This window comes from Sinocyclocheilus rhinocerous, unplaced genomic scaffold, assembly GCF_001515625.1.
Source record: "Sinocyclocheilus rhinocerous isolate Xijiao unplaced genomic scaffold, SAMN03320098_v1.1 scaffold1447, whole genome shotgun sequence".
NCBI lineage: Eukaryota > Metazoa > Chordata > Actinopteri > Cypriniformes > Cyprinidae > Sinocyclocheilus > Sinocyclocheilus rhinocerous.
In genome coordinates this window covers 215,418-230,377 of record NW_015661886.1, presented here as the reverse complement: position 1 = coordinate 230,377, position 14,960 = coordinate 215,418, and the positions used below count along the sequence as shown (strand labels likewise).

Sequence of the window (14,960 nt, the reverse complement as noted above, 5' to 3'; positions counted from 1 at the left end):
GGATTCGTGCCTGCGGAGCCGTGCGCCGCGTTCAGTTGCGTCATTTCCGAACACACAGTACCTCTTCCTGCTGCTCCTGCTGCTCCTGATGGGATTCATCGCCCTCATGATCTGCTCTGCAGGACGGGAATAATAAGCCTTAATATTTCAGTCTCACTTGAAGAGAAATCTAATGGATCACTTGTAGGGTTTGAACTAGGGCTGGGCGATATAGTGAATTCCTCCTATCCTTTGCTATCCTTTTTATTTTGCCATTAAGTTTTATAAAGACTGTCATTAAACTCATTTTGACATACAAGTTTGAGAGCGTTAAAAAGGATAGTAAAACTCGTCTTCCAAACACAAATTATGATATTTTTAACGAAACCTGAGCGATTTCTGTCCCTCCATTGAAAGTCCAGGTAACCAAAACTTAGAAGATCCAAAAAGGTCATAAAGGCGTCATAAAAAAAATCCATACTAAATCCACGTATTATGAGGAAATGCAGTCAGTTTTTTTTTATGATTATCAGATTTAACTTTTATTTGCATATAAACACAGATACATAGAGCGCATCACAAAAAACTAAACATGGAAGTTTAAATGTGTGTGATGAACATTTAGTTCAGCATGAGTATTTATACTTAAAATTTTAAATTGTATGTATAAAAGTATTTATACACTGTAAAAAAAATTCTGTAAAATTTACGGTAAAAAAACGGCAGCTGTGGTTGCCGGAATTTTACCGTAAAAAATACGGTAGCAACATTTTAGGTTTTACGGCTTTAACTTAATTTTACTTAATTTACTTCATTTAACTGAAATAATGTTAATATACCAACCTATTGAAGTACTGAAATCTGTTTTGTACCTTTGTAATACACTGATAACCACCAAATGCAGGTGGTGATGAGAAAGTCACATGATGAACCAAAGCCCATCACAAGCAGCTTTTAAATAATAACATATACAGTGTCATTCACACAAACGCTAAACACCATCATGGTAACACACATGAAACTGAAATAATGCAATAAACATTCATTTAACAACATTAGGTGTAATACACAACCCTAATATACAAAACTGATACGAAAAAAAAATTAAGAAACCGTTATTTCAACAAAAAAGCATCATCCACAATTATTGCTATTATAATTACTGTGTATTGTTCTATATTCATGATATATTTAAAAATGGTAAAAACATGCATTGATTATTTGAAACACAATTTTAACTGTTTTGTTAAACATTTTGAATCTAATGGGCTACAGTGGCTGTTTCGTTCAGATGATTATTTTTAGATTTGTATTGTCAAAAGGCTGGAAAAATGTTTTCTTTATTTAATTATTTACTTGCTATATCACTCACCCCTATTTTGAACCCACAGTGTTTTACTACCAGATCAGATCTTTAACCACAATGCCGCACCACCTCAGAAACAAAAATCACTTTGGTGTTGTACATTATATATTTTCTATATAGTCCTGAGAGAACTGAGGCGTGTGATTTAGGGTTGGGGTAAATGTAAGAAATATAACCTGCAGAGCTGCTTGGGAAATGTATTGTATCACTATATTGTCACTGCTATGTGTTAAAATGATGTTTGTTAGTACTTAGGCCAGAATTCATTTATTTATAGCTTGAAATAGGCAAGAAAAAGCAGTGTGATCTTGGCAGACAGAAAATTGCTATGTCAATTAAATATGTTGTTTGTGTTGCTGGAAAAGTTAGTGTTGGTGAATTCTCCAGTTATGTCTTTAATTTATTTCGATTGTTTGCCCATGGTCTTCCACAAAATTAAGTGCATTTATAGTTGCACTTCCTAAATGTGTGCATTGCAAAACGAAACACTTGTTGATTCAGCACACACTGTTTTTTTTTTCATTCATATTCTTTTCATTAACACTATTTGGATATTTATATTAAAGAATACTGAGATATATTTTGTTCAGATTAATCCGGATAAAGGCCTTTTGTCTCTACCTCAGCAAAGAAACTCAAATAAGATGAGTTTGAAAGAAAGTTTATTAATACTGAGACAGAAAGAACCAATGCTGTATAGGCAGACACTCAGAGAGAGGCTATACACATTACAGTCACCTATGATTCTTCTTTCATTTCATTAAACTGTTTAAAGAGTATTGTTTCTAGTATCAGTTGATGAACCCCATATGAACTGTGCTGGTGTGTGTTGGGGGAATGAGTGAGATCGAGTGTGTGTGTGCTCACATCCGTTGAAGTATTACATTTGTGTCATATGTGTTCATATTTCAAAACACAAGCAACGTCAACTCCGATGACAGACATAATAGACTAGTGTGTTTGAAAAAATAAATGATAAATGTTCAAAGTGAGACATTTTTGATTTGCCCTGGTGTCTGTAAAGGTTTGGAGCAACTATATTTAACAGCATTTACACATTTGACGCATTAAAGCAGTAAATGTATGCCATGCATGGCATACATGAACGCCAATGAAATTATGTTTTATATTCAGAAGTTGTACTTGTAAAGGCAAATGTCTATGGATATAATCTTTGATTTTGCTTTATACTTTATCGGCTGTTGTATTTAAGACTTAGCATATGTTGTTTTTCCATAAGTTGTATCTGTTAGGTTTGTGATATCATGTAAGCTACAACTGTGACATGAGAAAATAGTTAATCAGTTATAAATTAACAAGTTGAATAAAAATGTGCTGTATATCCTCTTGCTACTAAAGCATTGCGTTTTCTTGAACGGTTTACTAAAACTTTACCTCAGCAACGTTCCCAAATATACCACAAGAGGACGCCACAAATCACAAAACAAGTACATGACTCCGCGTTTTGTGCAAGTCATATAACATTAAAACAAATAGAGAAATGCGGAATACACGACTTAATTTCACGATGATTTTGTCTTATTTGAAGCTTTAACACGCAAAATAAACCGTTTTGTCCATTAACTAATGTGTAGCCCCTGAACCTGCTTTGAGGTAATTTCTTCTGAATCTCAATGATAAAATATTTCTACAAAAAAATTAGCTGTTATGTTGGATATTTCATCGTTAAATAAAACCAGAACACGCGTAATTGGTTCATTCATACAGTTTTATTTTCTGGATAACCCAAGTAAGATGTTAGTCATGCCGTTACATACACAGATCAGCTGATCTTCAGAAAGGAGCACTGTGCATTTCTGAGAAGAACCAGTTATACCCAGATTGTGCATTCCTAAGCACGTCAAATTTTATAATCTGCAGCTGATTAACAGTAATAAATAATGTAGAAAACTATTCAAAGTCTTTTACCTAAAACACTGAACTCGAGATTTATGTATGGCTGAAACAACCATCAACTCCGGACGGAAGAGGTAACAGATTCAATTGTGTACATTCTCAACAAATACAAACACGATTTTTATGTGGCTATCACAAATTGATTGTTTTACCTGCAAGATATCATAACTATAATTGTTAAGAAAATTCTACACAGAGAGCTATAGTTGCTCTGCATTTAAGATTTGGTCAATTTACCTCTTTGTATACGTTTCAAGGAACTATGGAAGGCCGTTTCCGCCACTGAATAAAAAATAAAACAAGGTAACTGCAAATTTTTATCTCAATTCTGACTTTTTTCTCTCAGAATTGCCAGTTCATATCTTGCAATTCTTACTTTATAACACGCAATCGCGATATAAAGTCGCAATTCTGAGGTTTTTTTCTCGCAATTGCGAGTTTATATCACACAATTCTGACTTTATAATTCGCAACTGCGTTTTATAAAGTCAGAATTGCATATGATCTCGCAATTCTGAGGAAAAAAGTCAGAATTGTGAAATAAAAATTCGCAATTACCTTGTTTTATTTTTTATTTAGTGGCAGAAACGGCCTTCCATAAGGAACACAGCTGAAGATAAACTAACTTCTTTTTTTTTTTCCAAACAAACTCTTTTTTTTTTTTTTTATCTTGAGCACAAGAGCTATATTTTTGCTGCACACTAACATCTGATCATGCAGACTGTAGCCTTCTAACACAACGCTGACCAAGAAGAAGCATAAGCTATCATTTTAGATGGCATTTGAAAAGGGCAGGCATTTATGCCTAAAATAAAAAGCTAACTTTCCTAGCGCAGGAACGGCTGCAATACAGTAGCACCATTTTCACTGAAATAAAGCAATAAGATCAGAAATGCAAAACACCACAATATATATTGCTCCCTCACGACAATATTCAAATATTTTTCTTTGTCAGGACCAATCCATCTATGAACATTTCCCTGTGATCTCCGCCATGCTATTTAAGACATCAGTCATATCAAAAACACTTTCCTTCTTTCTTTTTCTCTATACATGTCACTTTCCTAGTCATCTACGCAATACGTGGATTTAAAAAGTCAAAGCCTACTTAAACTGTCCAACTCAAGGCATTTAACAGCTTCAAAATGTTACAAAATGAACCTGAACATGCTTGATCCTGATTAAGTATTAAGTAGCGCATGGTTTGTTTATGAAATACAAGTTATCAAAGACATAAACCCACAATAATTAGCTATTGTTTGACCAACCGTTAAACCACTTTGACCGGAGAACTACTTACAACAACTTACATGAAATGCTCTACTTTGTGTTGGTGTAACATTTAAGTAACTCAGTCAAATCATCTGTTCAATAGACTTCGATCCTCAAACGTATAACACCCTCATTTAGTACATTTTCAACATTTCAGTGCCTTCATATCAACACATCGGTAACAATCTATTGTTGACATAATCCCACAGGCAAGAGAGAGAGAAAAAAATTGGAAAACAGTGAATGAATACCAAACAAGAAAATAAATAAAATCTCTGGACAACAACAATGAATGAAAAAAACAAAAAAACTATAATAAAATAAATAAAATAGAACTAAAACAGAAACAAAACTGACCATAGGCCTGTCGTCGAAAGTGCACAGTTTTACAGTGGTGTTTACATGAACGTCAAAACAAAGTGCTGGGAACTTAAGCGAATGTGGCTGCCAAACGTTTAACTACGATTTGCTCTAAACAAACTATTCACACAAAGTTACACAAGAATTTCAAGCATATTGCATATTTGCACGAGCTAATTGTAACTATTTTGCTAGCACATCAATCCATTGAGGTAACCAGACAATTTATAAAAGCAGCAAACGGTATTGCCTCAAATAGCATTGTTAGTAATGTCATTGAAATCACATGCAGTCTTTTCTTTTAAATAGTAATAAAAAAAAGAATTTTAATATTGCTTCTGAAATTTCTAGACACTCGAAGAATATGGCTACATATTGTCGTACTGAATTCCTTAATCATGTTTGTTCGTTTTTTTTTTACGTTTTTAAGGTTTATCAGATGAATCCCACAAAAACATGTCTGAGAAAGAACAGATTTTAATTACTGTAATACGTTTTTGCGCCAAATTTAGCTGAAATTAGCTCGACAAATACTACTACGATGTATAAATATATTACAATTAAATTTTTCGTGCATTACTGTAATGAGAATCAGAAATACAGAATGTGCTTAATTATCATGAAAATAACGTCAAAAAGCAAAACAAATGGTCCTAAAAACGGGCTTAATTTACTATATTTATTTTGATTTTGGGGTGAAACTTCTCGTTCTTGGTTTTGTGAGATCCACCCTATCAGACGTATGATTTACATCAAGTAGTTAATTCGTTAACTGTGTTAGGCGTTAGTAATAATAATTTAGTCTACCTTCTGCACATTGGACGGTTAAGTCTTGACCTTGCGCACAGATGTGGTTCTACGAAATCAAGATGTGCTTTCAAACCCGAAGCACAGATGCACTCGGGTGTCACATATGGCTGTATCGCAGAGATCCACACATCCCATGTGCCTCAATCATTGGAATAAGACTTAGAAAAGTACAAAAACACCGTTCAGGTCTACTGCATTTGCAGTTTTGGATGTGGACGGTTTGGTGTTGCGTATAGGCACAGGTTTTTATAGTGCAATCGACACAAACGAAGACCACGGCGCTATTAAAACTCTCAACACGTCCATCAAGTTCATTCAGAAGCGCTGAAGATCACTACACTGAAGATGTATAATACTGCCAACTCACTGACTCTGCCCGGCCCTGTTCTCACTCAGGTCCTCTTTGGTTTTCTGAATGCAGGTGAAGATTTCTTTAAACAGGGCCTTGTATTCTGGCTGATGGAGCTCGTCTGCGAGGCAGATGGTGTCTGTTGTTGTGGTTGCCTGGCTTTTGCGGCGCTGCGCAGCAGCGGTGGGCGTCTGGACGGCTTTGTGGCTGAGGCTGTCTGCCCCCTGCTGGCAGCGGCGGAGCAGCTCTTCGTATTTCACCTGTAGCGCGCTATATTGCGCGTCCACCTCGTTGAGAAGCGAGATCCCGCGCTGCTTCACCGCTTGAGCTCGGCGGATGCACGTGCGCTCGTGTCCGCGCCGGATATCTTCAGCTCGAGCCCCGCGGACGTGACTCTCGCTGCTGCAGCGCCGCCTCCCCTGAGGAAGCTCCGCCTCCGGCTCCTCCTCCTCCTCGTGCCCCGCCCCCACGGCGAAGAAAACGCTATCGGGCAGCAGCGCGTCTGTCAGTCTTGCGCCGGACGACTCGGAGCGCCACAGCTGCCGGAGCTCCTCCACCTCGGCCTCCAGCTCGGCCTGTCGACGGCGCGCTCCCTCCAGCAGACTCAGACGCTCCTCCAGAGCGCTGTTTTCTTGCACCGTCAGCTCCGTCTCGTGCTCGGCCTCCACCCGCCGGGCTCGCTCAGACACCAGCTGCACCTTGAGGTTGTGGAGGGTGTGCTGCAGGGTGGAGTTCTCCTCCTCCACACGCCTGTCATCCAGTGCAGGCCAGGACTTCTCCTCCTGCAGGCTCTCTGAGCTCAAGTACCTACAAGACGATAGGAGCATGAGTCCGAGCAACCATTTCTGCAGGAGTTGTTTATTTTGACAGAATATATGGAGAACAAACTGGTACTGGACGGCTCTATAATAAACATCTACAAGTGCAGGATGGTCAGCGCAATCCTAATAAATAAATTTGCCACCCAGAAAGCATTCTATATGGAAAATTAAGATACTATGTTAGTAATAACAATGCCACGTTCACACAGCAGCAGAATACGGTTGTCAATCCCAAAAACTGACAGTGTGAACGTAGCCAATATGTGATCAATAGATTCGTAATAAGGGGGAAATAGTATTAAAATTGATCAATCCTAACCCAGTGGTTCTTAATATAGTTTTAATATAGTAATGATTGTAAATAATTTTCATTTCATTAGAAATGAGTGTCTGAAGTTTATTTTAATGAGATGTTTAAGCAAAACAATTTAGGGCTGATTTTTTTCTTCTTAACCCATGTAAGTGTAATGCAGCTTTGCAAAAAGTCTGTTACTAAAGAAAGTGGGCATGTAATGATGGAGTTTACATTCTTTATAAGTCTTATAAGCATAAACGGGCCATTTAATTCCAAGGATAATTCCAAGGATCAGACAGAGTTATGAATTTTTTAATTACTCTTGGGGGAAAAAAACAAACAAAAAAAAAACATAACATTATAAAATAAGACTAACATTACACTAAGATTAGACTAACATTATAAAATGAAAAAATATAAAATTTTATTATTTTATTATATTAACATTAATTATGTTATTCTAAATATTTTAATTATTAATATATTTTAATAACTTAATAATTGTATTACTTTATTAGTATTTTATTATTATAAATATATTCTGTACTATTTATTAGTTATATAGTAGTATTTATTTCATATTAAATGCGACAAGTGAATTTAGGAAACACGATATTAATGTAAATAATGTATAAGTGAATATTTAGTATGTATAAGTGAATATTTAGTAAATTAATAATTATTTTATTAATATAAATATATTCTGTAATCTGTAGTTATTTAATCATGTTAAATGCTACAAGTGAATGTAGGCAACACAATGTTAATGTATATTATGTATAAGTGAATATTTTAATTTAATAATTATTGTATATTATAAATATATTCTGTACTCTGTGGCTATTTATTTAATCGTTTTAAATGCTACAAGTGGATTTAGGCAGCACAATATTAATGTTTATTATGTAAAATGGATATTCATTTTGAGAAAGTGTGTTATAAAAATGATGAGTGTTTTTAAAAATTTACTTTAATTGAACATATTGTAGTAATTACGAAAGTAGTAATTTAAATGCGAACATAGGAAAACAGAGCACACAAATAAATGTAAAATATAAATATATAATAAACATCTGTAATAGTTGGCTAATAACAGATATGGTACCAATATATCATGCAATTATGATATGACCCTCTTTGAATTAGTTTTTCCTGAGATGCATCCACAGAAAACCTCTTGCTAATTGCATCACAGGACCTGTTGCACACGGTTTACTTCTAGCTCCATATTAGCCTCTGCAGCACTGATGGATTAGATCAGGGATTACTGGATTAAGGGCCAGGTCAGATTATGCCCAGTCAGCACGTACTCACACTGGAGTACACAGATCAGAGAGGTCAATCATGAGCTGGACGTCCACTTCAATTAGTGCTGCATGAGGCCACAAGCCCTTAGCATAATTACAGGCTCTACCTAAATTAAAGTCTCCATAAAACGGCTTGCCAAACACAAATTTCCTTCTGAAGTTGATGTATTGCCAACTAAAACAGAACGTATAAGTAAAAGCAAGATCTTCAGCACAAAGTCGAACTCTCCAATGACAAGCTGAGACATGAGTGCATGGGTGTTTGCGTGATGCTGATGTGAATGATAAGGATTTGTTGGCGTCATTCGGCTCCAGACTCACTTGTCTTGTTGCAGATCATAGATTTCTTTCAGACAGGACATGCTTTGGGCAGCGAGGCTGCGGCGCGCAGCTGCCAGATCTCTCTTGGACTGAGACACCTTCAGCTCGTCCACCTGCTTCTGAAGACCCTCCATATGAGTCTGCAGCCCATCTATGGTCTCGGTTAGACTGCAGATAAAGAACAATGAATCGATGCATGTTCAGACTTCAGTGCTGTTGCAGAGAGATCTGGACTTGTCCTCACCTCTGGATCCGGTGCTGGGCTGTGCGGTTCTCCAGCACCAGCCTCTGGTTGCTTTTCTCCAGGTCTCGGGCTGCTAGGTCCAGCTGCTCATAAACTTTGGCATGCTGGTCGTTCATCTGCCTCAGGAGATCCACCTGCTTGGTCAGGTACTGCGAGAGGCAATACAGACACAATTCTTCAGATATTTGTGAACCAGACTGATCAATCTGGATATTCCTCCCTAGAGCTGGACAATATGTTTCACATTTATTTTCCCTAATAACCTTTGTAAGCAAAAAATGTGGTAAGTTAGGACTGGCAAGTTTGATTAATTTCTGTGAATCGGTTCACACTGTCCATTTCAAAGAATCGATTCTGAACCGATTCAACGATTTGTTTGCATAATCACTAAAAATGATTTTTGATTTTTTTTTGGTCTATGGAAACTCGTAGTTTCTGTAAATTAAATCAAATCAATTAAAATAAATAAAACAGAAATAATTACATTTCAGGACTCCATCCAATTTGGATATTTGATTAATTTACATAACTTTGGTTCTTCAAAGGTAATCGTTTTCAAAATAAGCAACATCTTGATTTTTAGTTGTTTTAGCTTATCTTGACGATATTAATCACTTTAAGTCATATCGAGGACCCCTTAGTAGATTGCTAAACTGCACAACTGCGTTATTCCAACATTTTCTCCAATTAAGGTCAAAAATTGTCAAAAATGGTCTGAATAATATCAACACTTACAGCCGTTTTTAGATATTTCCCAGCTTGACATGCACAGAATGGTCGACCAAATGTGTTTGTTGCTGGTAGTAGTACAGAAAGACACACTACAATTTTACATTTAGGCCCCTATTTTGGACATTTGTTATCACCCTCGAAAGTAACCACTTTATTTTTAACGTAAGAACAGGCACAGCAATTTTTAAATTGAATGTGCAAGGCTTCCTGTGTCTTTTGTCTATTTTAGTTGTACAAAACAGCTTGTTACGCTGCTTGATGTTGCAAACTAGTATTTCTTATTATATTATTTTAATGTGTTACCAATCATAAACACACTGGTGTTTACTGCACTTTGTTCTTCTTCTAGTTATTTACCTATACGTCTCACACATTCACAGAGCTTACTTCCACATTGCAAAAAAAATGGTGGATACCACGGACTTCGTCATTTAGAGCCAGCCGATGCTAAAGATGCTCTAAAGCAAACCACAGGGCAGTTTTCACAAGTTACAATGACATTTCACAAGCTAATGCAACTGTGGCTTTGTAAACATTTCCCTGCTCTTTTGTCAATGTTTCACTACAAGAGACGGAAGAGTTACTTCATGTTGCAATTACAAACTTCCCACTTCATTGTTACTGACAAGTCAATGTTTGACTAAAGATTATATCATCAAGTATATTTCAAACATCCAAACCAGTTATCAGAAGATCAGAAGAGCTTTATTACCAAGTATGTTTACACACACAAGGACCTTTAATAACCTTTAGAAAACCAGGATCAAGTCTTTCTGTGAGACCCTAATTCTGCTTAGACCCCAAAGTCTGCTTGACATATAAGATCTAAGACCTAGCTTACGGAGTACTGCAAGGTGTAAATTACATACTGCCTATGGTATACTGAAGTATGCAATGCATTATGCATTAATTGACCTTTAAATCAATAATACGACACACCGTTTAAGATGACTTCATCACATGCATGTGAACATGGCATCCAGTTATCATCTTGAAAATAAATGCTTTTTTTTTTTTTTGATTCAATGTATGTTTAAATCTTTTGGTTGTCTGATCAAATAATCAAAATGTTTGTAATTCATGACTAAAAAAAGCACTAGGAGGTGAAGTAAAGCTGATCGCACTGTGGGATATTCTATGCAGTGTGCTTTGTTGTACACATGCAAATTTTGGCAAATGTGATGTGATGAGGTATTCTGCGCTTACACCATTTTATTAACCAATTTGCTGCTGACCTTCAGTGATCCAATTCAACCATACTAATAAGCAAAAATTACACAAGGTAAACTAATATTTCTTCTTCTTTTTTTTTTATTGCTGAAGAGCGTTGAACTTTCTTCTGCTGTGTTCTACTGTACAGACGTGAATTTGCATTTCCTCCAGCCTGAGGCTTTTGGTGTGAAAGGGCTTTTATGTTTGCCAAAAATAGAACTTTTTATATTAAAAGCAAACAAGCAAGCCCAGCCCAGATTTGAAAAGAAACGCAAAAGTAACGTAACGCATTACTTTCAATAAAAAGTAACTAAGTAATATAATTAGTTACTTTTTTTTAGGAAGTAACGCAATATTGTAATGGATTACTTTTAAAAGTAACTTTCCCCAACACTGTTACAGAACATATGCCATATATGTTCACAGTACATATGTATACATGGCAAAAATAATGAGAATAGTACGCCATTCCAAACATTATCCTTAGAAAGTGAATTACATAAGAGTGAAGAATACCCATGCCAGGCCATTAGCCAAACAGAACACCACAAACACTGTTAATGTCTTATCTCACGACTGGTGTCACGCCAGACACAGTTACAGTTTCAGAAATAGCAGTAGTCCCTCTGCACGATGTCCTAACTGTGACGAGGAAAGAGGATCAAACAGGAAATCTCCCGCTGTTTACGCATTTCCGCGAAGGGAAAGAGTAGTGGAGTTCATACAAGTACAGCGACAGTGAAACTAAATTTCATTTCTGCCTTTTTATTGGATAGTTAGCAGATAATGTGACCATGGATGGTTTTAAAATCAAGATTTAACATCACAATTTATAAGAAAATTAATTGTCTTAAGGTAACTGCAGGGCAATCCCAGTTTTTGACCATTTTAAACAACTTTTGTTTCTCCATCACAAAAATACACCATGTTAACTACTCGTACAATACAAAGACGTGGAACAGGACATTTCAAATCCATACAACATAAGTTGTTAAAGAAACCAGATGTGTTGGATTTTGGGAGCTGTGGGAGAAGGGTCACCTCAATCTCCTGCAGCTGCTCGTGATTGGTGGAGTACATCTGCTGAAGGCCCTGCTCCAGCTCATGGTTCCTGTCCAACAGAGTCTTGCCCAGCTCAGCCGCCAAATGGAGATCTGTCCCACACACACACATGGAGAAGACAGAACAGTAAACATCGAGTAGACTTAGTGGGCGTTATCCTGCCAAACCCAGCGGCAGACGCCCAGTCCACATGAAGAACAATAACATCATTTTTTTAGGGATGATTCAAATGGACAATAATAGTGCTTAAACTAGTAGTTCCTGTAGCTTGACTGGTATTGCATGATGCTAGCAACGCAGTCATGGGTTTGATACGCACATGCAGTGCTAAAATGCGTCCTTTGAATATAAAGAAATATTAAAGATGCTATGAATAAAAGCATCTGCCAAAAGCAAATGCAAAAAAAAAAAAAATCTAGTTATCGTCAGTGTTCTACGTAATAGTAAAACAAGTATATTGGACATTAAATAGCAGAAAATAAAGACATCATGCAGTAGCACACAAATTTCACAGCTTTCCTCGTGTATTTGCATTTTTTTTTATGTCTGAACATTTAAAACCAATGGTTTACTATTCACAAGTTTCACGTTATAAACAAATGATCAAATAATATTCAATACACTGTGACATGAATACACAAACCAAACATGTTGAAGTATGTTTCAATTGTTTTTTTTTTTAATTGCAGAAAAAAGGAACATACAAATAACAACAATACAAATTATAAACAAATAAGAACCAAAAAAAAAACAAGCATAGCTCACGTTCAATCACGTTATAAACAAATGATCAAATAATATTCAATACACTGTGACATGAATACACAAACCAAACATGTTGAAGTATGTTTCAATTGTTTGTTTGTTTTAATTGCAGAAAAAAGGAACATACAAATAACAATACAAATTATAAACAAATAAGAACTAAAAAAAAAACAAGCATAGCTCACGTTCAATTTGAACAAATAAAGATATTGCAAAGTACCTGGGGGGGTGATTGAAGATTGTATCATAGTATTTTTTTTTTTTTAAACATGTCACGGACTTTTTATTGAAGCAATATAGAAGTCAAAATCAGGACAAAACAAATTTAACATAGGAGATGAATTAGGAGTATATTTTTGTTTTTGTATGTTTCAAATGTGTCATCACCCTCTGATGACGTCAGAGTGCGCATTAAAGGGTTTAAACGGGCGTGACCTTCAGTTAGACAGCTTAAACACTGCTGTACTCTCATTTCAAATAACCGTTCATTTCACTCGGGGTTTAAACACTATCGCTTCCCATAAATATTTCCCCTGACCTCTGATAAAGTCACGTCGTATTGATGCAGACGCATTTCTTAGCTATTGTAGACCGAGTGTTCAAACGAAACGTATTTTTAATGAAAAGTACAATCATTTCGCAATGTATATATTATTGTCGAGTCTTACCATGCTCCAAATCCTTCCTGCTGTACCACAGCTCCTCTTCATTGTGATCAAACTCCTCTTCTACTATCACGTCCGTCAGCATCTCGACTCCAGGGAAAGCTTTAAGCCCGTTCTTCCCGTTTATTTTAGGACATCAGCGCCCTTTGTCTGATGGATGAACGCCGGTGAGCGGCAATCCCTAGCGGTGTGAACCGGCGTCTATCTTCAGCAACGTGGCAGACTCCGCTTTAGAGAGCCGACTGGATAACAACAAGAACGCATCTCTGCGCTGGCCAATAGGAGGGCGAGGGCGGGACTTTGGTGGCGTCTTGTCCAATGACGGCTTACTAGTGGATCGTTTCCCGTACACGCCACGCCTACTTTTGAATACCAGGAAGTGGTGCACTGCACTGTTTTTAAGTAGAATGAGCTCAGTTGTGGATATGCGCAAAACTTAAGTGTTGTACTCAAAGCTTTTATTTTCTGGCAACATTGTCTGAGAGGATCCGGGGGGGTTAACTAATTCGCCGCGATTGCATGAGTTTTATTATAGTGTTAAGTTTCATATATTGAATGTTGCTTGTCCTGTTTGTGGACAAACTTTAACTTCCAGCAAGTCAAACATCCGTTTTAGCATCATGAGGCACTTTGCTAATCCAGCTGCTTTGGCTTACTCCATGACAACGCTTGGTGCTGGCATGATGAACAGCATTTTTAGTTTCTACTATGTAAAGCTATTCTTAAATAAGTACAAAATATCAGAGACGGCCTTCCATCAGTCACAGGTGAGTGTTATAGGTTTTAACTTATTAATCTGAACTACCATAGGGAGTTAATGTTTTTGACTAACGTTGATGTTTTTATTACCACATATATTTCATAAAGCATTAAAAATGACACAAACAAGACCCTTTAAAAAGCGATACAAAGCCGTGGGAGAGGCCTGCACTTTTCAGCCAATCAGAAACGATCTCTGCCTGTCAGTCATTTTGCGCATGAGGGTTTTTGACAAGTTTGGCTGGAATGTAGGGATGGGCGATACCCCTTATTTTGTTTTCGATACCGATATTTTTCAAGGCAGTATTGTCGATATCGATACCGATTCGATACTTCTGCACTAAACTTTTAAATTATGAAATTTATTAAATTATTAAATTACTAAGAGTAAAATGGGTAATGAAAACCACTTAACTTTGTTTATAACGCATTTTAACCCATTTAAACGCATTTTAACCCATTTAATCCAAAATTTTTCCCAGACATGAAAATATCCAAATGATGTGTCATTAGTAACCCTTTGAAATAATCAATAATTTTTTTTTTTTTTTTGGAAAAGTGTGTGAAAATTTTCTTTTATGGTCAGTCACAATTGTAACCGGTGGGATAATGTGTATACTGAATTAACATATTTCTGCAGTCTTAAAAATTGTTATATATCTTAGCCCAGCTATTTTAAACTGTTTGATCACATTCTAGGGTTACTATTATGCATAAAAAAACC

At 36.4% G+C, this 14,960-nt stretch overlaps 2 protein-coding genes across 2 annotated transcripts in view; one reads left to right on the top strand and one right to left on the bottom strand.

Moving 5' to 3' along the window:
- Positions 1-5,532: 5,532 nt before the first annotated feature.
- cdr2a (cerebellar degeneration-related protein 2a) lies at positions 5,533-13,715 on the bottom strand. Its single transcript, XM_016536509.1, has 5 exons — positions 13,481-13,715; positions 12,027-12,139; positions 9,042-9,190; positions 8,798-8,965; positions 5,533-6,860 (listed from the first exon to the last, which is right to left on the bottom strand). The coding sequence occupies exons 1-5, from the start codon at positions 13,560-13,562 to the stop codon at positions 6,068-6,070; spliced, it is 1,305 nt and encodes a 434-aa protein (XP_016391995.1). The 5' UTR covers positions 13,563-13,715; the 3' UTR covers positions 5,533-6,067.
- Positions 13,716-13,828: 113 nt separating this feature from the next.
- The window catches only part of mfsd13al (major facilitator superfamily domain containing 13a-like), a 9,997-nt gene continuing 8,865 nt past the window's right edge, over positions 13,829-14,960 (top strand). The window contains exon 1 of the mRNA XM_016536508.1: positions 13,829-14,244. Within this exon, the coding sequence (XP_016391994.1) occupies positions 14,098-14,244 (147 nt within the window). The 5' untranslated portion in view covers positions 13,829-14,097. The remainder of the gene's footprint in view (positions 14,245-14,960) is intronic.